General features: G+C 44.4%; 4 protein-coding genes across 4 annotated transcripts; all 4 read right to left on the bottom strand.

Moving 5' to 3' along the window:
• Positions 1-2,253: 2,253 nt before the first annotated feature.
• Positions 2,254-5,705, bottom strand: LOC135649099 (CDT1-like protein a, chloroplastic). The gene is made up of 8 exons (XM_065167208.1): positions 5,371-5,705; positions 5,169-5,288; positions 4,861-5,095; positions 4,412-4,522; positions 3,881-4,276; positions 3,080-3,281; positions 2,891-2,981; positions 2,254-2,311 (listed from the first exon to the last, which is right to left on the bottom strand). The coding sequence occupies exons 1-8, from the start codon at positions 5,703-5,705 to the stop codon at positions 2,254-2,256; spliced, it is 1,548 nt and encodes a 515-aa protein (XP_065023280.1).
• A 5,800-nt stretch (positions 5,706-11,505) lies between these two features.
• LOC103999013 (seed lectin) lies at positions 11,506-12,545 on the bottom strand. The gene has a single exon (XM_009420640.3). The coding sequence runs from the start codon at positions 12,465-12,467 to the stop codon at positions 11,682-11,684; it is 786 nt and encodes a 261-aa protein (XP_009418915.2). The 5' UTR covers positions 12,468-12,545; the 3' UTR covers positions 11,506-11,681.
• A 747-nt stretch (positions 12,546-13,292) lies between these two features.
• LOC135649098 (L-type lectin-domain containing receptor kinase IX.1-like) lies at positions 13,293-13,706 on the bottom strand. Its single transcript, XM_065167207.1, has one exon. The coding sequence runs from the start codon at positions 13,704-13,706 to the stop codon at positions 13,293-13,295; it is 414 nt and encodes a 137-aa protein (XP_065023279.1).
• An 8,860-nt stretch (positions 13,707-22,566) lies between these two features.
• On the bottom strand, positions 22,567-24,900 carry LOC135648696 (L-type lectin-domain containing receptor kinase IX.1-like). Its single transcript, XM_065166590.1, has one exon. It carries the CDS (start codon positions 24,790-24,792, stop codon positions 22,660-22,662), a length of 2,133 nt encoding a protein of 710 aa, XP_065022662.1. The 5' UTR covers positions 24,793-24,900; the 3' UTR covers positions 22,567-22,659.
• Between the last annotated feature and the right edge of the window lie 11 nt (positions 24,901-24,911).

The raw sequence follows: 24,911 nt of genomic DNA, 5'->3' as shown, positions 1-24,911 counted from the left end.
AGTTATAAAAGTTTGTTTAATCATGTTGGGTGAATAAATATGAATGTTTGTGTTGAATAATCTTTAAGACTAATTATATATTATCCCTTGTAAATAGTGATCTTTAGTATTTCGATCCTTAGTTTTTCAAAAATTATATTGAAATTTGAAATATTTAATCCTATTACTCTAACAAAATCTTCTTTTTTTTACCTTATAAAATTATCTTTTTAACCATGTAAATAGATTTTAATGTTTCGCTTTCGTAAGTATAGGAATCTTAATGTAACTTTTGAAATTGTAGCGATCGAGATAGTAAAGGAGGCTAATACATGAGGTAATATGTAATTAGCTCGAATATTTAAATAAGTGCATGACATTATAATCCTTTTAAATAAATAGAGATTCATAACGATGAGTGACTTAAAATATATTATATTGCATGAGAATTTATCTTTGTAAATTGATTCATTTATGATAAAATTATATGAGTTCGTTTATCTTCTTTTACGTTTTTTAATCAAACTGACAAGCTAAATCTTAACTTTAAGATTTAGACCAAGAAAAGTTTTGAAGGAATTGAGGCTGATGCATAAAGATCACTTTTCTCCTTTATCGAGATCTTAATGAGGATGATTGTAAGGAGGTTATGATCATCGATACCTCCAAACAAATATAAACAAACATGTAAGATTCTTAAAATTCCTACAAAGGATTGAGATGATAAATATAATCGAATTTGAAAAATGAAACATATTCAAATAGTAAAAAGTTCCTTTAACAATTATATAAAAAGGTTCAATTATTTATAGTCTTCGTTCAGAAATAAAAAGACATCGATGAGCTTTTAGACTTCTTACAATCATATGAATATCTAATCAACAAGAAGAAATCAGAATAAATCCTCCAAACAAGACTCTCTTTAAAAGAGGCCAAAACCACTACATCACAAACAATGAGGAAGAAATAAAAATAATATTTAAGGTTTAAAAGATAAAGATATAACAGGAGATACAAGAGGGCAAAGTTACAACCAATATAAATGACATATGAGTAGTGGTAAGATGTATCTTATAGACAAAATGTACTTTTGTGCTTCCATACACAAGTTTCATCTCTATCATTTAAGTTTAGGATACCATATTAATGGTGATGCAAGGAACCATGGTGACACTGGTACTGGTACTTGGATGGGACCACAACTTTGCAAATTGCTTTTCTATCACTGGGCTTCTGGAATTATGTATTTGGCTAAAGCCAATTGAGATCTTGTGGTGTTGCTATATTCCATGACATAATACAGATTTCTTGAGTTAAAACAATAGCTATGAGGTGTAACAAAAGGCTACAAGTTTCTTTCTTTTATCAGGAAAATTTTGTTGTTGGTTTGATACATAGCAATTTGGTTTCATGTATCACTTCTGGTTTATACCTTTAGAGGACTGTCATATTTCCTCTTGGTTGGTTATAGAAAGAAAATTTCCCAGGATGCAACATTAGACCCATCCCAATGAACCCTAAATTTCCAACAGGCACAAGTTCATGTATCATGAATTTCTAATATTAGATCCATCCCACATCCAGTGTTTTCGGTGTTGGCTTACAGGTTCATGTATCTAGTCTTATCAAGATTGATCATAGTTTCTTGCATCTCTCCTTTCTCTTTCATCATCAATTATTATTGTGGATCAATGGTGTTTTTATTATTCTCTTTGCCTAGCATGATCTTAGGTTCAAATGTCCACTCCAGTATGTTGTTATGATGAGCTTGCATGATGAATTCAGTAGGGATTAAATCAAGAAAGTAATTTTGGTTAGGTGACAAATTGGATTGTTATATGCCAATGAGTTTGCTTATGTCAGCCGAGCAAATTAGTTGATCAGATACTCCAGTATGCAAGACTTCCATTAATCTGATACCGAAAAATAATCCAAAAGAAAATAATTATCAGATTTTCATCCATAATCAGAATTCAGAGATCAGATGAAGGATTCTTCAAATCAACTACTTCATTGATTGGGATAATATCATTTTTTAGTTTAACAGATTAATAAATCTAAATAATCAATACATCTTCGATTCACTGTAATAGCTTCCTCAAAAGCTCACTTTGTAAATGTATATATAAAGAATGAGACATACACAATTCCAACTAAGCCAAGAACCAGTTTAGAGCTGAGCAGCATCATCAAATAGCACAAACCACAGCTTCTCCGATACGCAGTCCTGGTAGACCTCAAGGACAGGATGTATCGGTTTACAGGTGTATTTTCCTACTCTGCTTCTGATAACCTTTGCCGAATCTCGTCTATGTTTGATACATTACTTACACTGCAGAACACATTATTAGTAATGAGTCAAGTATCTGGTCATAAATATGTATCAAATGGTAGTAACAAGGAAAAGAACAAGAAAGTCAATTTCACAGTACATAATCTTAGATGATGAGTTCAGCTATTGGTTTGATGGTTCTTTGAGGAAATAATCATCATTAGAAAGCCAAGAGCAGTTCTGAAAAAAAATGCATGCATAGAATAATCTGAATGCACTTTTTAAGTGGGGAGTTTCATAATTTGTACTTTGATTTGTGAACATATCAGTCATCTATTCCCTTTTGATACCTAAATGCATCCATGTACTATTAGTCAGGGGAGGACAAAAACAGATAGAGGTAAGCAAATGTCAATCCGAAATGAGGTAACAAAGGCCATAAGCTGGCTTGTTATATAATCCTAGATAAAAACTAGTTAATTTCTTCAAACATCAGTTTCTCCTGCCATTCTTATTAAGCCAATCTATAATGAATGCTATGGTAACCTGAAAAGTCTAAAACCTAAAGTGTGATGACAGTATGAAGTATGATGCCAAGCTTGCAAGCACAAAATTAGAATTGTTTCTCATGAAGCTTACCAACAGAGAATGTCGCCATCGCAGGCAATCTTTTTGGAGATCCAATCTGGAAGTAATTCTAACAATAGTTTTAACTGGTCCTCCACCTCATCTGCCAATCGAAGTCCCAGAATTTTAGCTCTAAAAAAAGCATTATTTTTGCACAATGGAAACATCAATTATTTTCCAGCCTAATGTCAGCTGGCATACCTTGATCGACTATTTTACAGTGACTTGATACTAACTTATGAATTAAGTCTTGCTTTGTCATGACGGACCGATTCCATGACTGAAATATGAGTAAGATCATGTCAAAAATAGTAGGCAAGGAAGCTATCAACTTCTTCCTTCTAATAGCAATGGCAAAGCCAGGCTCCCTCTCCTGCATTGTCTTCTGCTCTTTCTCCTTGATCTGAAAAAATACAACATTCATGACTTGCTTTGACAAAGGTGTTGTAAATATGGCCATTAAAAACTGTTAATGTTGTAGAAGGCATATAGCTAAGAAAATGAAAGCACCATGGAACATATAATCTCAAATAAATTTGACCTGAAACATCTCCCTCAACCGCTGAAGGAAAAAGTACATAAAATTCATGACGAACACGAGCTAAATCAGAAACACTCCTCTGGATTTACTATTTTGTTAATCCTTGTTTTGTGCATTCATTTTAATTTTCTTGAGATCAATAAGGGAGATGTTCTTCTCACCTCCTCTAAAATAGACAAAAAAGAACAAAGACAGCATGTCAATCGAAATAAAAGCATGAAGTAATTATCTTATAACACAATGCCTACATTTTAGGAAGAGGAACAGATGAAGTCATTTAAATGAATGATGCATAAAATCATCAAAAATAAAAAGTAAAAAAAGGAAGCTGTGTCAATGAGAGCAAGATAGATCTAACAGTGCATCCAACCATGAAATTATGTTACAGAAAACATTTCAAGAAACTTCTCGAAATGATTTAAAGCTAATAAACCAAAGAAAGAGGTTGTGTTTAGACTTACAGAGTGCAAGAGAGTTTCTGGTAGAAAACTGAGAATGTCATAACTGGAACACAAAATTCTATCACCACTCTCCTTTTCCCCTGCTTCTGCACTCTCTTCTGGAGTCATAAACAACTTTGTTCGGGTCGATCGCCTCACAGACTTGTTCGATGGTGTAGAATCACAAGCAGGGGTTGTCCGACATCGCTTTGACGCTGGAATTTCCGGCGTGTCAGTCATTAACGTTAATGGAGTGAACATGAGTTTTGAAGGAGTTTCCAACTGAACTTTTGATTCCTCATGAGAACAGTAATCAGTTCTGGACAACCCTGCAGCATCCTTCTCACCACCTCCATATACGCTTGATAAGGTTGTTGATACAGGAGAACTGAGCAATGACTTATTTGATATGGGTGACTTCAGAGTGCATTTTATGGCAGATGAAGCAAAAAAAAATAGAATGATCATCATCTTTAAGACAAGCTCACTAAATCACATCAGAGTTTTATGTGGATTAAGGATATTAAAAGATTGGGACATGTGAGACGGCACCAGAAATTGTTGCTGGACAGCAGCATTTGACGAGGATTTCACTCTCGGGTATCCACTGATCTCTGTCAGATTAAATGGATGCGGCAGCCGCTCAACTGGAACCTCATCTCCCTGACATACAATTCTAGAAATCAATATGGCTCTAAAGCAATCCTCAATCTATGAATTATTGTACACCATAATTGAAGGTGAATTAAGACAGTGTTGTGTAGATAAGAAAAGATAAAAACATTGTAGAGATTTAGTTACTTATCAGATTCAGAACAAATTACATCTTTTACTAAGTCCAAATTGGCTTGTGATATCTACCAAGCAAAAGAAATCATTGGAGCACAATCATACAACATCAAATGGGCAAGATTTCTGAGCAGCAACCTGCAAGTCTATGTGCTCACAAGGATTGCCTAAACAATAAGATAAGAAGGCTACTATGGCGGATTTTTCGGTACCTCAGGATGGTTTTTGAAGAACTCCACAAGCCTTTCCCTGAACACTGCCGGCAAGATCGAACGCCCACTTTCACTCTTTCCCTGCATGTTCCTTGCTACTGCATCGACTCGCAGTGTCACCTGCAGCTCTGTCTTGAGAGAGCAAGTAGCGACATCATGCAAAAGCACCTTCTTGATCATTATAGCTTCCGGCATAATGTACTTCAACCGTGCCAAATGCACGTAAGTGAACCTCCTGAGCGCAGAAACTAATCTCATCAAACTCGCTTCGTATCATATCAAGAAGATCAAGTAGATCAAACTGTCACCTGTCCATCAAACTCTGAATAGTGGTGCAGATGTTGGGGAATGTGGACATCAACCCTTTCTGCCGAAGCAAACGAATGGAGCTCTCCATGATATCCAAGAACTCACACAGTAACTCATACCTGATCAGAAGAGAAGCAAATGTAGACAGAATGGAACCCAAAAAGCTATCTTTTTGGTGGATCACCGATAACAAGAACATACTTTTCTGGAATCTTGAGAAGCGTTTCAGTTTCGGAAGAATTGGGAGTAGAACAAGGCCCCGAGACAGGTCCCAGCTGCTCCTCGGCCGGCAAGGGATCGACATCAGACCGGACCGTGGGACTCTGAAGCCCGAGGGCGACCTGGCTCACCTCCTTCACGGACAAGGCGAAGCCCCGGTTGGTGGCCCGCGGCGGGTGCTCCTCCAGCCTCTTGGGCGTGCGGATGAGGTCTGCGAGCTCCGCGGGCTTGTCCGACGGTTGCTGGGGCGGGGTGGGAGAGGACGTCGGCCTCTTCTTGGAGGGAACGGGAAGCTTGGGTGCAGCTTCGGAATCCATACCGGTGTGGGAGAGGAAGGAAGCGGAGGGGGGACAGTTAAATAATAATAATAATAATAATAATAATAGTAATAATAATAATAATAATAATAATAATAATAATAATAATAATAATAATAATAATAATAATAATAATAATAATTGAATTATGTAAGGAAATGGACCCTCAAACAATACACTAAATTTAATTCCTTTTATATGAAAATTTACCATAAAGATATATATAAAAACTAAAATGTTGTATAGATATATTGAACCATTGTCGAATGTATGTATGTATGACATTTAGTGTGACCTTTTATGAACTCTTGATTCCTACTAATAGATATTAAATGAGTAAAATTATATTGGGTGAGAACTTGTCTTTGTCAAAAATAATATTTATAAGAAAATTATAGGTTCTTTAATTTCTTTCGTGAAGCTCCATAATTCTCCTTCTCTCTTTCTCTTCCAACTTCAAGTTGGTTGTGTCGAGAAGAACTATAAAAAAATAGAATATATCAAGAAAAATTAGTTTAGTCGATGATACATGAGATATGATAAATAAAGGGCATAAAAAGTAATCATATGGGATAAAAATAAGTCTATTGAGTTAGATGAATCGAGACTATTTTGAAGACTAAAAGTCTCACTAACATCTTAATTCATCTTTCATATGTACATTATTTTCGATCAATTGGATTGGGACGGATATATGCTACCCAATTAGTTCGGATATGACAACGAGCCAATTGAACATGCTATATCAGCATCACATCTAAGGCCTTACATATTTTGTGGTCAATAATAGTTACAAAACCAATATCATTTCATATAATCTTTTTTAGGAAAGTTTCTATCAAACTTAAGTAAATCTAAATCCTCAAACTCCTAATGGTACTTTTTTCACTTGTAACAAATCAAAACTAAATTAACCATTGAAGGGGTCTTCTACACATCGAGATATAATCTAAATCCTCAAACTCCTAATGGTCCTTTTTTTTATTTTAGAGTGGAATTCTTTTCTAATTAAATAATTTCTTTTGTCTCTTATAGATTTAATAATATTTGAAAAGGAGAATAGATTAAATCAATTTTGTATGTTGAATTTATGATTAAAATTTATCATTTTAGATTGGTATTAGAAAATATGATATGAAAACCAAACCTAAAAGAACCCATAAGAATTTATCGGTGAATCCCAAACTTCGCTACAATAATCTATCACAACATAAAGGAGTATATGGGTTGATCTTAGATCTACCTCACTAAGAATTCTTTTTCCTAGTTGGAACTTAGATTCTTGAAAAAGAGACTAGGTTAAATCAATTTTGTATGTTGAGGTGATGACCAATTAGAAAATATCCTAAAAGAACTCATAAAAATTTTCTTTTCCTAATAGAAAATCCAATTCAAATCAATATTTATACTAAAAGCCTTCTTTAGCCTCACCCAATGATCCATCATTCCTCTTATCCGGTAATTGATATAGCTCGTGATAACACAAATATCAATAACTCATCATAATATGAAATTGACAGGACATCTCAAATGGAGCCGCCCTAGAAAACTCTAATCTAATCATATTATGGCTACTTTCTAAAGTGTCACAATCTCTTCAATTATCCTTACCTTAATTGGAGACTCACTCGATTAAATATATAAGTCTTACATTAAATGAGCAACTAAAATTTGACAAGCATCTCAATGTAATAAGATATGAGATTTTCTCAAAAAACCATTCTAACAAATGGATCTTCAAAATCAATATGTTTTCATATTTCAAAATAAATGGTCCCTATAACTATTACTCTCACCCTGCTTTTCCAACTACTTTACATGAAAATATAAAAAAAGTGATATTTTAATCTCCCTCCCACCTCAATCACATTCTACAACTATCACTAAAATAAAATATTGTAATACTCCTTATAGTTAGATAAAGAGAGGATGAACCCTTGGATCAACTGTATCTCAAGGTTCTCACATGGGAATCTTAGGAGAAGCAAAAGCATTAATTAACCACTTCTAGAAATTTCTTCTCATACTAGTGCTAAGAAGATAAGGAGGAAACACCTAACTCATCATAATATGCAGGACTTCTTCAAAGATTTCTTATGTTGAAGATCTCTTTATTAGTTGAAAAATCTCAAATATCTCCATTCTCTTCTCATGCAAAAAAAAGTTGAGCAGAAATGCCTAACCTCAACTAACATATAAAAAAGAGGGAGCCAAATCTCAAATTGGCCGGTATAAGTTGATCAAAAAAAAAATATATATATTTGGCAACCGACTCCAATCAACCCTAGTTCAAGCAAAATCATCGAACAAGAGCCTAGGTCGGACTAACCATGCCCAAGTCACACTTGAACCTAATGTTTGATCTATGGCCCACTCTAGGCCAAAGATACATGTGTGCCTAATGCATGTTATTAACTTAAGATAATATCTCCCTTAAGATGAACCCAAATCTCTCTATTACGAAGCTCTTTATCATTGTTTTAGCCAATCACTTAAATTGTTAAAGTCGATTATACAAATAAAAAAGTAGCTTTACACCTAAAGCACAATAAGACCGATACTATGTCCCTTTTATGCATGATATATCCTAAGAAAAAATAACATCCGAAGCACCTTACAAACTCAAAGTGTTCCTCTTGCTATTCGCTTAGAACCAAAAAAATATTTGAAGTACTTATTACAATCAAAGTATTCTTCTTACACATGGACATGATACATTCTCTAGATACAAAAAAGCATCTAAAGAATTTACCATAACTCAAATTGTTCCTTTTGTATATGATATGTCTGTTCTAGACAAAAAAAACATCTTAAGTACTCAATATAATCTAAAGTGTGTCGATTGTGTATAATGCTTCCATCTAAGACAAAAGAACATTTGAAATAATCGACATATCTCAAAATATCCTCCGTTTTTGTTTAGTCAAAAATATCTAAAGTACCTAATATTGTCCAAAGAGTCTTTATTTCCATTGTTGTAATCACCCATGACAAAGCACTTGAAGCACCCAACAAAACTAACACTAGTACATAATACATTCTCCCAAGACAAAAATATATATTCAACATAAATTAGAGTATCTTCTTTATACATGATGTATTTGCCTAAAATAAAGAAAATTTTGTTATGCCCAATGTAGCTTATGTCCGCATGTAATGCATTTCTTAGGATAATAAATTATTTGAAGTTCCCAATAAGTCTTATCAGTCTTACCAGATGAAGACATCTCATATACATAGTGTGTCCGCTTTAACTATCTATTGTCATGGATAACAATGGTTAAGACCTCAAATTTAACATTAAGTTTAGATATTTTATTTTGAAATAAAATTAATTATCCGAAGGGTCTCACTCGATACACCCTTAGCATAGTCTTTTCCAATAATGAACTAAAATGAGATGTAGATTTTTTATCCTCAAGTGAAATTCGCCTCTCAATAGATGAAACTATTCTCGATAATACAACGAGGTCAAGAAGATAAGTCAATTTTGCCTATTTGGATTGTAAATCAAAATTGACGATATCAACTTCAAAGATAGAAATTATTGATTTCTTTTAATTGTTTACTTTGCATGAATAATTTTATTAGTCTTGGTCAATTTTAGAAAATGCCTATGGCATTTATATGAAAAATAATAAATCATTTTTAAGAACCAATACTAATTGCTTAATTACCCTAGTGGAGATCCCAAAGAATAGATTGTTCATTCTAAGTATCAAGAATGATACAATGATATCTTTAGAGACATATGGAAAACTTTGATGATTTCAATATGCTATGAGCAAAAAAGATGGTATATGATGTCTCTTATATTTCTCATGAAACCAAGTATGGGAAGTATCTACTTACCAACTAACCAAGAAAAAGCTTTCTCATGAGCCAAATTTTGGATCACTGAAGCCACTTTAGTTAGTTCACACTAATATTCATGGTCAGATTACTCCAACAATGTTTTTTACAAGCATCGTTATTTCCTCACTTGATGATTATACAAGAAAACTTGGTATATATTTTGAAAGACAAATTAAAAGTCTTTCATAAATTCAGCAAGTAGTTATTAAAGATAACTACTATATCAATAGGATAGTGAATTCAATTGTAAAGCATTTAAATTTTTTTTGTGATGAGTCAATCATCTAACTATACCTTATTTATCCCAACATAATGATGTGGTAGAATGAAAGAACGAAAAATCTTGAATATAATGAGGAATATGCTTAAAATAAAGAATTTATCAAATGATCCATATGGGGAAAGGATTTGGTGATATCGATCCGTCTTCGAAGTGGATTTACGCTTTCTAGGAGGATTGATAGAGAAAAAATCTAGATTGCTTTTTGAAGAAAAGGAATATCGCCAAATCCTATGTGATAGCTTGTACTTCTTAATGTTATAACCTACTATCACCTCTCTCCTTCTTTCCTTTTCTCTTTAGGGTCAGGTACTCTCTCTTTGAATTGTAGTCAACTCTATGTGTTATTGTGTTTAGGGCTGTCATACCTCCCTTTTAAAGATTTGGAGGGGAAGAGTCTTAATTAAAATTAGACTCTCAATCGAAATCCAACTTATACTAACCTAAGTTGAGACTTTGAGTTTGGTGAACTTAAGCTTTCAGTTTGGGTTCAGGCTATTTGAGTTAGAATATAACTTGAATGTGAGTCATAGAGTTGTCCATTGCTTGATCGAATGTGAGTCAATACGAGAGACTTTCTAACCATATCGTTCGATGTGGAGGCTATATCCTAAACGATGGTATGTAAATGAACGTGAAACATATTGTTTTTCTTCAATTGAGTATCCATAATGGCACCAAGAATTCTCTAAAATTTACTTAAGAATCGTCCATCTCTATCGAACATGATTGAGCTTAAAGCCTGAAGTGTGTCCAAACATATCGAAAAAATAATCATGCAATTTCTTCTCTAGTGATTATTCTTGGCCTTGGCCACTCTCAGATTACCTTTGACATTATCTCTATCAATCTAGATTTTTCTCTCACTTATGACAAAGCCAAGTTAAATAGGGTGTTGTTTCCTGAACTCGCACTTCTTCTGGTTGAACCGTAATTTTTTTTTTTTTAAAAGATTGAATATCTTATACATGTGTTTAATATGTTCTTCTCTCGATGAACTATAGATGAGAATATCATCGAAGACGATGATAAAGTTACTGATGTGTGAACTTAGTACATCATTCATCAATCACATGAATGCGGCATGAGCATCGCAAGGTCCGAATGACATGACTAATCACTTGAATAACCCTTGACATATCTTGAATATTGTCTTTCATGTGTTTCTTATGGGATTTAGACTTAAGGTTAGTTTGGTGATGATGGCAGCATATTAGAGCTGGTTTAATAGGTCATCTATCCATGAGAAGGTATACTAATTTACTATGATATTATTGTTCACGGCATAGTAGTAAATGCATATGCCTATCATCTATCCTTCTTAGGTACCATCATCACTATGATCATAAGGGGAACAACTTAGTTCGATTACACCATTCTCGACTAACTAAGCTACTTGTCATTACACTTGTTTGTTCTAGAACAAAGCTGAGTTCCAGTTCATGTTGAGATTCGATAGCAGTATATCAAAAATGAGTTGTATTTTGTACTCTACCGCTCGCTTTTCTTTAAACAGGTTAAAATACTTGCAGTTGAATTCATATAACTTTTTATCTTCCTCTTTCTCGTATGCCATTGATAAGATTAAGGCTTGACTTCCTACCTCGATGTACGTAAGTCGCAGCTATTTCTTGGAATGTTATCTTCTAAGCAAAGATATCAAGATATAAAGATCTAAGTTTTCCTTACATGTCTAAGTATAGATCTACATATCTTGCTCACTGACAAGATGTGATCTTATAAAGCACAACTTCACCAGCAGTCGAGTAAGCCACCAAGCACGACAACTACTCCGACAACAGCAGCGACAGCAATTCCAACCAGCTTCTTGTTACCTCTGTTCAGGGGGTTCGCAAGTTTGAGATGAAAGACCAAGAGAGGAGGGTGTGCGTCTCAGTCAAGCTGCCGGTGGTGGCCGAGAAGCCAACTGCTACCCTCTCCGGCAGGAAATCTCGCAGATCAACGGTGAGGGATAGGCTGGTACTGCCATTGGAGAGCCGATCTGCACCGTAGGTTACGAAGGCACTCAAATTGAAGGTGGTGGCGTCGTAGTTCACCCATGCATTTGCCCGTCTGCCATCCCTGACACGGCTGTTCCACGGCACCGTCTTGTTTGATATGATCGAGTTGACATCGATTCCAAGATGATTTCCCTTCGGATCCCATTCGTTAGAGAAGGTATCGAACTCCACCGCCACCGTCTTGACGGTCGTATTGTCGAGGGACCTGTTGCTGAAGAGGCCGAGGAAGCCTCCCCTCGAGTAGGTAGGAAAGGTGGAACCGTAAGGCGACAGGAAGAAAGCCAGGCCGTCGGCGTACGACGACTCGTTGACGGAATCGATGATGAAGGAGAAATTCGTGGTGAAATCAGTCAGATTTCTTGTGTCGGCATCCCACAGGAGGAGCGGCTCGTTGTACACCACTCTGCCGGTGGCATATTGCATGGGGTACCGCGTAAGATCGATCACCGTGCCATTGAAGGATGCATCGTCCTCTATATGGAATGACTGGTCGTCCTCTCTGAAACTAGTGAAGTTGAAGGAGAGCGAGCTCACCAGAGGAATCACCATCACTGCAAATGAAAGGTGGATGACAACAGAGAATAAGCTCCACTTGTGCTGCGCCATGGCTGGTCGGTCACAGATGAACACTGCAAATGCTTCTGCAGTGCAAGGCTTAGCATAAGTAGACAGATGACCAGAGAGAAAAATCGCCAGAGGCTTAGCATACAATAATGCATGTTACTTCACAAGTCAAGTCAACTGCAGATTACTTGACTTGTGAAGTAACATGCATTATTGTATAAAGCTGATTGAGCTTCATATACTATGATCTTTATTGTGAGTTCTGAATGAGTGAATCTAATGTATGATTTATACCTTTGAACATAAGATTAGAATTATGATTCAATAAGTAACTTTCAGGGGGGTTGGTGTGTCTCTGTCATTCAACCATCTTGCATCAAAGAAGAAGGCTGCAGTTTGAAATACATAATAAACTAGATTGAAATACATCATGTGTATTGATGTAACTCAAAACAAAATCGAAAAGTCATCAAGAAGAAGATTCATAGAAGCATCAGAGTGCAGTTCCTGGAAACTTCATAGAAGAATTCAAGAACCAATCTTGACTGAGAGATGTCCCTAAGAAAACAGGGTTGGAAAGTTCTATTGACTTATGCATGAAGATTTTGAAATTTATGTTTCTAATGCTACTCTTAGATTCAGTAACTATCAAGGCTAGCATTTACTCTAACATCATTTGAAACAATTAATATATTAACTTAATAAATTTGAATCACTTATGTAAAATATAGATATTGTATGCATATATTAAGCATATAGATATTTATTAAGCATTATTAAGCGAATCGATAATAAATTATAAATCCACAAAGTGTGAAAACAAAATCTAGACGTCAAATCTTTGATCATATGTAGAAAGCAAACAACTCATTTCACTTCTAACGATGTGTCCAAAGATTGAATCTCGTCTGCGGAAGGCATGCAGTACATCGCCACCGGCATCTTGGGAGGAAGCTGTGGCAAAGGCGTCTCAAGATTGCCTGCTTCATCGATGGCCGCAGACTCCAATCCGGATGAGCACACCACAGCCCTACAACCATGAGCCACCCATGGTTCTTCGTCGAAGTTGCCATGGAGCTTCTCGTATGCTGCCTCCAGAATCGCCCTCCTTCCGAAGAGATCCCACACCCACTCAACTAGTCTTACCTTATTCGGCTGCTCCGCCGGTTCCACCGGCCTTCTACTGCACGCGATCTCTAAGGCAATGATTCCGAAGCTGTAAACGTCGGATTCCTTGCTCGCCTTGCCGGTGGTGACGCATTCTGGGGCCAAGTAACCCATCGTGCCGGCTAAACCATGGTCGGCGAGCCTAGCCAACCCAAATATTTGGAGTCCGGCATGGTGTTGCCAGGCTTGATGTCCCCATACACCACATAATATATTATTATAATTTTAAATTATAAAATTATAATAATATATTATCATAATTTTATCAATAACGAGAATCATCTCGTAAATTATGAAATGATTTAGATAAATATTTTATATTTATTATTAATTAAAAAATATGTAATTATCATATTTTTGTAATATCTCTTTGTTTATATAAATTCATATTCACTATCAATAAAATCTTAATTTAATTATTTTTGTTATCATATTAAACTTTATATTATACTAAACCTCTTCTCTACTTTTTGTTGTGGTCTGTAATAGCTTATCTCTGTAAATTATTCAAGACTTTTTAGGGTCTCAAGCAAACTTTTAATGCTTAATTTTATAAACTTTAAACATATTTAATCTTAATTAAAATTTATAATTCTTGATCTGATAATTAGCTTGAAAACAAGTTCTAAACAAGTTTTCGTCTTGGCACCAGCCTACCAACTGCACCGGATTCCGGTGCCTCAGCCGGCTTAAGCTTTTCCCTCGTATGACCCTTGTACAGCGACCCGAATCCTCTTTCCCCGAGCTTCGCCTCCTTGGAGAAGCCCCTCGTGGCGTTGGCTAGCTCTTCATTGGGAAACCTCTTTGACACTCTTCCTCTTGAATTCATTATCATCAATGGTGTCGTCACAGTCCGAGTCCTCTTCGTCTTCAACCTCCCTACCAGTGTACTTCTTCCTCCACAGAACGAACCTGATGGGGATAATAAATGGCGACAAGACTCGCGCAGACGTCAGCTGTCCCGGACGACACCTCACACCTCAAACGACCCGACGGAACCTGGTCAGACGAGCCAGAACGCGCACCGAGGCCCATTAACGACTTGTTCAGACTCGGTCCTTCACACCACGCCAACACCAGTGTCAGACGCTACCAGAAGTACGAGCTTGCTCCCTGCAAGCGGGCACATCAGGAAACAGTAAGCTTCCCTATAAATACCCCCGCATTCCAAACAAAAAAGGGGGGGACGAACATAGATAACAAACTCCACTCCACATCACTAACTTGATCATCGGAAGGGTCGGGCTGAGCTTCCGACCTGACCTATGTGCAAGCAAGGAGACGAAGCTACTTCCCCGAGACGCAAGGAGAGGGCGCCTTCCCCCCGGGGCATCCCGACGAACCCAGGCGTGACCCAGTCCGCGTGGTCGGTCACTTCGGCAATCCCGAGAGACCTCGAGCAAAGATCCCCGCCATTCAGCCTCGAACTAAGCTGCGTCGGCCCCGAGACACGGCACAAAGTTGTTTACACCAACAGATTGGCACTAGAAGGAGGGCCAATGTCGAGGGATCCTCTGACCGACCCCTACGAAGCCCCTGCCGAGGGACCGTTCCTAGTGGGGGCGCCGACCGAGCACCCCTCGCACAATGAGCCGAGGATGGACGATCCCGCCACGACCTCAGAACGCTATTGGCGTTTGTTCAACGACCCGGGCTTATTTCCCCTCGAGGGCGCACCGAGTGTCCCCTCGCCCGTGTCGTCTGAAGCCTTTCATGACCTCGCCCTTCAAGTCCGGGCCTTGGCAGGAATGGTTTAGACGGTAATCCCGATCGTTTCCCATGCGACAAACCCATCAGTGGCCCAGCCTGTGCGTCGGTTAGACCCACCTGCGCCCGCTCACGCGACTACCTCTGTCCCCCCCCGGTTCACCTCTGGCTCGGGTGTTTCCCCTGGGAAATCAGGCGGGGGGAAACCCTCCCGGTCGACCCGAGCCTGAGCCGATGTCTGCTGAATCAACGGGCTCTATCCGGGCCCAGCTGCACTTTCTCAATCAGCGACTTGAAGATATACAGAGAGAGGTCCGGACCTCAAAGGGGGAGCTTGGGGACGAGGCGCGCCAGGGGTCACCATTCTCGGTCGAAATACGGGATCACCCGGTCCCTGTGAACTTTCGACTCCCCTCCCTGGACGCTTATGACGGCACCACCAATCCCGCCGACCACGTGGCCACCTTTCGGGCCCAGATGGCGTTATATGGAACCTCTGACGCTCTGATGTACAGGGCGTTTCCCACGACCCTGAGAGGCTTGGCCCGTTCTTGGTACAACGGCTTGAAGACCGGGGGAATCACCTCCTTCGACCAACTCGCCGAGGAGTTCGAGCTCAACTTCTTGGCTTTGGCTCGACCAAAGCCATCCATCGCCCTGCTCCTCGGGCTGAACCAAAAAGAGGACGAACCTCTCTCTCGTTTTGTGAATCGATTCGCCACTAAAATCCGAGGCTTATCAAGTGCTCACCCTCTTTATTGATGCAGGCATTTATGGCAGGTCTCCGTCCCTCTAGTTTCTTTTGGTCCCTCGTGGAACGAGCCCCCTCCGCTGTTTCGGAAATGCTACAGCGGGCCAATCACTATGTCGTGGCAGAAGCCTGGATGTCCGGGAGACGCGAGGAGAATAAAAGGCCCCGGGCGGAACCATCGACTGGGCAGTTGGCCGGTCCGCTGAAACACAGAACGGATCGATCCAACCCAACTGTACGTAGATCGCCCTCCCCTGCTTTGGGAACATCCCGAACTCAGATATTCCTCTAGATACAGGGGAAGGGGCTGCTCCAAACCCCCTGCGCCGAACCCATGCCCGCTACTGTGAGATCGGTGGGCAGCTGTATAGGAGGTCATACTCGCTCCCCCTCTTACGTTGCCTCAAGCCCGAAGAGGCCGAGTCGGTCCTCGCCGAGGTCCACGGCGGTCTTTGCGGTGAACACGTAGGTGGACACACACAGGCATTTAAGGTACTCCGCCAGGGGTACTATTGGCCCACCATGTGCCGAGACGCAAAGTTGTATGTGTGAAAGTGCAAAGCATGCCAGAGGCACGCGCCCACGCCGCGGCAACCGGCGGTGTCGCTTACACCCGTGGATTGCGCGTGGCCCTTCGCACAGTGGGGAATGGACCTGCTCGGCCCCTTTCCACCGACTTCGAGACAGCGAAAATATATTATCGTCGGGATAGATTACTTCACCAAATGGGTCGAGGCCGAACCATTGGCGGCAATCACGGAGTGTCAAGTGGAGGCATTCGTGTGGAAGAGCATTGTCACCCGGTTTGGTCTGCCCAGGGTCATCATCACGGACAATGGAACGCAATTCGCCAGTGCTCAGTTCAAGGAATTCTGCGCAAGCTATGGGATACAGCTGAGGTTCAGCTCGGTTGCGCACCCTCAAACGAATGGTTTGGCCGAGGTAACCAACCGAGCTATTTTGAGCGGCCTCCGGAGGAGGACACTCGCGGCCCGTTCGGCCTGGGTCGATGAACTCCCGAGCGTCTTTTGGTCCTTGTGGACCACACCCAATATCCCAAACGGGGAATCCCCGTACAGCTTGGCGTTTGGCGCAGAGGCCGTCTTGCCCGTTGAAGTGGAGGTAGTCACCCCCCGAATGGAGTCCTATGACGAGGGTACGTCGGTTGAGGGACTCCGAGCCAGACTAGACTTGCTCGAGGAGAAGCGAGCCAACGCGCACCTGAAGGCCCTCTCATATAAAAGAGCCATTGCCAGGATTTACAACAGGAAGGTACGTTCCCGACCTATTAGGCTGGAGGATCTCGTACTGCGCAGGGCCGAGGTGAGTAACCCGACTCGAGCACGCGGTAAACTCTCCCCCAGGTGGGAAGGACCCTATCGGGTCATCGGGGTCGTCCGACCGGGCACTTACCGGCTCGCCACGATGAATGGCTGTCCTTTACCCAGGACATGGAACGTCCAAAACCTTAAGAAATTCTTCGTGTGAGAAAAAAGAAGACAGGCAATATGAAGAAGTGCTCTTTTTATTTAAGGAAAGCTAACATTACAAGACTTGACCCCGACTTACAGACCGACCAAAAAAAAACACAACACAAAATACAGGACCCTCTTATTACTATGGGACGTCCAGGCGGTCATCAAAGGGGACGTCTTTGGGCATGTCCACCTCCAGATCCTCGGGGTGGGGAGTGAAGGGGTCTTCCTCTACCTCGAGGCCGAGGTGGCGAGCGCGGAAGCGGGACGTTGCAATTCGGTATCCGTACTCGAAAGACACTCGTCCCGTCCGCGTCAGCCCAAGTTCGAACCCCTCGGACTTCTTGTATGCCTCGACGAGCTCCTTATCCCTGACGGGTCGGAGACGTGCCTCCTCCGCCAGTGCTTCTGAGGCCGCTCTCGTCTCGGCCTTTGCCTCCTCCAGCTTTTTGCTGAGGGCGCTCGCCTCCGTCTTCAACAGACGGAGCTTGGTCCGCTCCACCCTTATGGTTTTCTGGAGCTCCTCATTTGATTTCCCGGAGGCCTCGAGCTCTGACCTGAGGCGAGCCGCCTCCGCCTCCGAGTCCGTCGCGCGCTTCTTGGTGGCCGCCATGGCTTCCGGGCCGGCCTCGGCTCGGGCCTCCTCGACCTGACGGCGGAGCTCGGCGTTTCGGTTGACGAGGCCCCCGATGACCCGGCTGGCATCACGCACCCTATCCATCAGGGTCGTCGCATAATGAAGGCCCTGTAAGAAGGAAGACGGGTCATAAAGAACAACGTCGGAGAAGCACCCCCAAGTGGGGAGGAGAAGCACTTACCCAGGTCAGGGACTTGGCAGACTTCCCAAGCAAAGCCTCCGAGGGCAGGGTATATAAATCCCGAGCCATGTCGGGATGAAGTGCGCCTCGAAGGAATGCCGCGGAGGAGTCCCCTCCGGCCCACACCTTGTCCCCTCGGGACAGGCCTCCCCAACGAGCAACCAAGGGGTCGCTTGCCTCCCCGGTCGGGATCTCGCCCACCAACCGCGTCGGGAACGGCTCCTCGTCTCCGGATGGCAGCCGGCACAGGTCACGTATGGAGGGAGGGCGCGGGCCCTTCCTGGTCGCCTGCCGACTAGGCTCGGCCTCGCCCCGACGGGGGCCTGCTTCAGCTCCCTTTGAAGGTGCTGCCTTCGCCTTCTTCCGAGGGCACCCGGACTCGACCTCCAGCGGTGCGTCCTTCGAGCCGGGCTGCGGGTCGGCCGGCAGTGCTGGAGGGGGAGCTTGCAACACCTGACCGCCTAGAAGCGATCGGAGGTTCACCATTTCTATAAGAAATAGGAAAAATATTAGTACCAGAATTGAGCCATGCAATGTCCGAACCTAGCGTTACTGACGTACCCGGAGGAGTCGGGCTGAGACCCGCCTCGACCAACCATTGCTCGGTCATGTTCCGGAGGGCCTAGAAGTTGGGGAGAGCCTCTTTAAGCCTCCCTAGATCCCGGCGCTCTGCTTCACTCAGGTTCGGGACGGTGTTATCGACCGCCCTCGCGGACCACCGAACTCCGAAGCCCCAATCCCTTACACGGCTAACATAAAAAAACCTACCCTTCCACCCTTTGTTGTTTGAAGGGGCCCCCCCGACTCGAAAGCCTGCCCGGGCAGATAGAAAATAACCCCCCGGTCCCTTGGAGAGACAGTAACAGGAACGGAACAGGTTGAGGGTGGGGGTGATGTTGGCGTAGTGGCATTCCCCTAGGAAAACCACTAGGTAGCGCCAAGAGTTCGGCGCCACTTGGGACGGCGAAATCCGCCAGAGGGAGACGCAGGACACAATGAGGGGGTGAAGGGGAAAACGCAAACCCGCCTCCAGGGCGTCTAGAGTCAGGGCAAAACCCTTCGGGACTGGGTCATATGCCCGCTGTCCCGATTCGGGCGCGCTGAGGATATAGTCCTACGGGATACCATAATGCTTCCGGAGTCCCCCCAGCGATGACCCACTCACGGAGGAGTCTAGGTCATGCAGCCACATCAAGGCCTCGATAGCCCGCGTCGCTTCCCCATCGGAGGATTCAACGGGGGACGATGGAGGACGTCCCTCCCTGGCTCCGTGGGAAGGGGTAGAGGAGGAGGAAGGAGAGGATGTCATCCTCACTAACCTTAACAGGGGGCACTATGGGAAAGGAAGGGCGACGCAGGAGGCTAGGAGGATGACTGGAAGGAAGATGGCAAGACCCGAAGGAGAAAACTCGGCAACGAGAGATGGGAACGAAGCCGGGCGTTCGCTATTTAAGGGAGATATCCCGCCAGAACCAGCGCCCCTTCGCCTCCCGAGAATGGGCGGCAGCCCACCCGCGCACGTGCGTGACCGTCACGTCACATTAGGAATGCCAAAAGATGCCCCGCCTTAATGAAAGCCTGACGTGGCAACTCCGCTGAAGCGGCAGAGCCCTGACGCCTCTATCTCAACGTCCGAAAGCGTGCGGCGAAAGCAACCGGCGCCCCCCCCCAGAAAGAAAAATAGACATAGAAGTTTTCAGCTCCCGCCACTGTCAAAGCGGGCAGGGAGAGGCTACAGCCTAAGTAGCTCCTCGGGCTAGCCCGCCTGCGTCGTGCTCCTCGGCCACATGTTGCCCGGGACACACCTGCGCGGCCAGCCCGCCTGCGTCGTGCTCCTCGGCCGCATGTTGCCCGAGACACGCCTGCGCGGTCAGCCCGCCTGCGTCGTGCTCCTCGGCACATGTTGCCCGAGACACGCCTGCGTGGTCAGCCCGCCTGCGTCGTGCTCCTCGGCACATGTTGCCCGAGATACATCTGCTCGGTCAGCCCGCCTGCGTCATGCTCCTCGACACATGTTGCCCGAGACACACCTGCGCGGCCAGCCCCCTTGCGTCGTGCTCCTTGGCACATGTTGCTCAGGACACACCTACGCGGTTAGCCCGCCTGCGTCGTGCTCCTCGGCACATGTTGCCCGAGACACACCTGCGCGGTTAGCCCGCCTACGTCGTGCTCCTCGGCACATGTTCCCTGAGACACGCCTGAGCGACCCGCCCGCCTGCGTCATGCTCCTCAGCACATGTTCCCCGAGACACGCCTACGCGGTCAGCCCGCCTGCGTCGTGCTCCTCGGCACATGTTGCCCGAGACACACCTATGCGGTCAGCCCGCCTGCGTCGTGCTCCTCGGCACATGTTCCCCGAGACACGCCTGCACGGTCAGCCCGCCTGCATCGTGCTCCTCGGCACATGTTCCCCGAGACACGTCTGCGCGGCCCGCTCGCCTGCGTCATGCTCCTCGGCCCCGTGCTCCCCGAGACCATGGCCCCCGCTCGGTCTGCTCCACTGGATCCACCCCTCGGCCACACGCTACCCGGGTTCACCGCCACACACCCGACCCTTCAAAGATGAAGCCATGCCTCGGACCCCCCCATTTACGGCATGACTTCCTTCGGGGAAGGAATATGATGGGGATAATAAATGGAGACATGACACGCTACAACGTCAACCACGCCTAGACGACACTCTGCCCAAAGAGGGCAATAATGCCGACGCGATGTGCGCTGACGTCACCCGCTCCCAGACAACGACTTCGTCGTCGTCTGACCCAACATACTTGGCCGAGGCAGAGGAGAACGACGACCGAGGCACGCCCATGCCCTGCGGCAGTCCGGTTCTTCACGCACGCCGACGGCAATATCAGACGCCATCAGAGGTACGATCCTGCTCCTGCAAGCGGACACATCAGGAAATAGTAAGCTTCCCTATAAATACCCTCGCATTCTAAACGGGAAGAAGGGGGGAAAAAGACCAACATAAGAACGAACTCCACTCCACATCGTCTAACTTGATCGTCGGAGGGGTTGGGCCGAGCTTCCGACCCGACCCGTGTGCAGGTAAGGAGACGAGGCGATTTCCCCGGGACGCAAGGAGAAGGCGCCTTCCCCTGAGCATCCCGACGATCCTGGGCGTGGTTCGGTCCGTGCGGCCGGTCATTCCGGCAGCCCTGAGCAAAGATCCCCGCCATTCAGCCCGGCACAAAAGTTGTTTACATCAACAGTAGGGAAGCTGGAATTATATGGCGATAAGAAGAAGGCCATGCCATCGCCGGACGAAGGTTTATCCAGAACGTCGATGACGAAGGTGAAATGAGAGGCGAAATCAGCCAACTTTCTGGTTTCTGCATCCCACTGCTCTGCCCACGCTATACTTGATGCTACCAGTGAGCTGATTCCTTGTGAGTTGTACGCCGTCGTTCAAATATGCATGATCCTGGATTGATCAAAGGCAGAGAAGTCGAAGGAGAGAGCAGTGGCCAAGGAGACAAGAATCGACACGAACAAGAGACCAAGGAGGATCCTTGACTTGACCATGATCATGGCTGAGAGGTCAACAAAGATCGAAGCTAACAGCTTCTTCTTCTGTTGAAGACAGTGAGAATTCATCAGGGAGAAGCGTGAATAGTGGTCGACAGCAGCAGAGCTGCTGAATGGCCTCAACAAGTATAAGGTTTTTGCGAGTCAACGCAGTTGCTCGTGAAAGCAATGAAGTCAGCGACTTGTCTGAATTCAAATTCCAGCAATCTAACTAATGTGCAGTGATCATTAAATCGATCGAAGCCTTTAGCTCAAAGAATACTCACTATCATAAGCAAAAGAATCTTATGCTTATCCAACTCTTGAAAGAGCCCTGTAGCCACATCTTTGTCAACACACATCTTAAGAAACCAAGTGGAGTGCAGCTTGTTTTTCTTGTGCCAAGTCATGAATCTCAAATGTACTAACAATCAAGAAAATTCATTTTAAATTCATGAAAAGGACTCCAGAAATTATTCTAATAAATCTTGGGAAGATAAAAGATGATGGGGTTTTAGCCATAGAATTATTTATAGAAAGAGGAGCACTTGGCTTGCTCTGTTTTTCTTGAGGAGTTCTTGATAGAAATTTTTATTGTTCTTATGTATGTTGATTCATCAGTATCATTTTTCATTAATTTATTTATCCTTTTTCAACCGATAAATTAAAGTCCCAAATAAAGCAGAGCATCACAGTATTCTCTTTTCATCAGATGCGCCTAAAAGAATCAAAGGCAAAATTTGGTTGAAGTGTGTGCAGATAACATTACTACAATGGAAGAACTTCATTACTACCAATGAAGCATGTTACACGTCAACTTTGTGCAGCATCCGTTCGTGAATCTTCTGATACGTCGAAGTCGGAGAGATGCTAATGTTGAGAGAATTTGTAGAGTTCGGAGCAGTCGGTGGTATCACATCGGAAGAAGAAGAAGCTGCACTTGCAGAAGATGAAGCTGAAGCTGAAGCTGAAGCTGCACCTGCGGAGGAATATGTTGCAGTCACAAAGTTGGACGAAGTTGCAGGGGCGGCCATGTCGTCGGAAGGGTGGCGGTAGACCGGCCTGGGCCGCCTCGGAGGAAGCTTCGGCAATGGCGCCTCGGAGTTGAGCACGTTGATGGCCTGCTTGATCGACGGCCGGAGAGTCTGGTCGGGATGGGCACACCATAATCCTACCACCATCAACCGCTCCATTTGCGCCTCCGTGAAGTTGCCGTTGAGCCTCTTGTCAGCTGCTTCAAGGACTGCTCCCCTTCCATGGAGCTCCCACACCCATGCGGCAAGTAACATTGCCTCCATCGGCCTTCTCCCACACGCGATCTCCAGCGCGACGATTCCGAAGCTGTAGACATCGGATTCTTTGCTAGCCGTGCCGTTGTGGAGGTACTCGGGAGCCATGTACGGCAACGTGCCTGCCAGGTTCGTGGTCCGAAGGCCGCAGTCATGGTCGACGAGCCTGGCGAGGCCGAAGTCGCCGAGCTTGGCGTTGAACGCGGAGTCGAGCATGACGTTGCTGGGCTTCACGTCGCGGTGAACCACGTACGGCTCGCACTCCTCGTGGAGGTAGAAAAGGGCGGAGGCCAAGCCCAACGCGATCTTGTGCCGCGCCGGCCACCCGAGGGGGTTCTCGGACCTGTAGAGATGGGAGTTGAGGTTCCCGTTGGGCATGAACTCGTAGACGAGCAGGAACTCGCCGCGGGCGTGGCACCAACCGATCAGGCGCACCAGGTTACGGTGGCGCAGCCGGTTGATGATCTTGACCTCGGAGACGTACTCCTTCCTTCCCTGCTTCGAATCTTTGGAGATCCTTTTGATGGCAACGTCGAGACCATCCAGATTGCCTTTGTAGACCGACCCGAATCCTCCTTCGCCAAGCTTCCCCTCCTCGGAGAAGTTCCTCGTCGTGTGGACCAGCTCCTGGTAAGGAATTCTCTTCGGCCTCCCTTCTTTCTCGAACTCATCATCAATCGTGTCATCACTGTCCACACCATCTTCGGCTCCCACAACGCTTCCAGTGCCACCTTGGTTTCTCACGGTCCTAGCAGTGGCCTTCTTCCTCCATAACAAGAACCAGAGTAAGCCACCAAGCACGACAACAACTCCGACAACAGCAGCGACCACAATTCCAACCAGCTTCTTGTTACCTCTGTTTTCTTCAGGGGATTGCATGGTTGAGGTGAAAGACCAAGAGAGAAGGGTGTGCGTCTCAGTCAAGTTGCCGGTGGTGGCCGAGAAGCCAACTGCTACCCTCTCCGGCAGGAAATCTCGCAGATCAACGGTGAGGGATAGGCTGGTACTGCCATTGGAGAGCCGATCTTCTCCGTAGGTTACAAAGGCACTCAAATTGAAGGTGGTGGCGTCGTAGTTCACCCATGCATTTGCCCGTCTGCCATCCCTGACACGGCTGTTCCACGGCACCGTCTTGTTTGATATGATCGAGTTGACATCGATTCCAAGATGATCTCCCTTCGGATCCCAATCATTAGAGAAGGTATCGAACTCCACCGCCACCGTCTTGACGGTCGTATTGTCCATGGAGCTGTTGCTGTAGAGGCCGAGGAAGGCACCCCTCGAATAGGTAGGAAAGGTGGAACCATAAGGCGACAGGAAGAAAGCCAGGCCGTCGGCGTACGACGACTGATTGACGGAATCGATGATGAAGGAGAAATTAGTGGTGAAATCAGTCAGATTTCTTGTGTCGGCATCCCACAGGAGGAGCGGCTCGTTGTACACCACTCTGCCGGTGGCATACTGCATGGGGTACCGCGTAAGATTGATCACCGTGCCATTGAAGGATGCATCGGCCTCTTCATGGAATGATTGGTCGTCCTCTCTGAAACTAGGGAAGTTGAAGGAGAGCGAGCTCACCAGAGGAATCACCATCGCTGCAAATGAAAGGTGGATGACAACAGAGAATAAGCTCCACCTGTGCTGCGCCATGGCTGGTCGGTCACAGATGAACACTGCAAATGCTTCTGCAGTGCAAGTCTCAGCATAAGAAGACAGATGACCAGAGAGAAAAATCGCCAGAGAAAAGTCAACTGCAGATGACTGGACTT

This window comes from Musa acuminata, chromosome BXJ3-9 (genome assembly GCF_036884655.1).
Source record: "Musa acuminata AAA Group cultivar baxijiao chromosome BXJ3-9, Cavendish_Baxijiao_AAA, whole genome shotgun sequence".
In the NCBI taxonomy this organism is placed as follows: domain Eukaryota; kingdom Viridiplantae; phylum Streptophyta; class Magnoliopsida; order Zingiberales; family Musaceae; genus Musa; species Musa acuminata.
The sequence above is the reverse complement of the archived record's forward strand: the minus strand, read 5'-3'. Positions and strand labels throughout refer to the sequence as shown.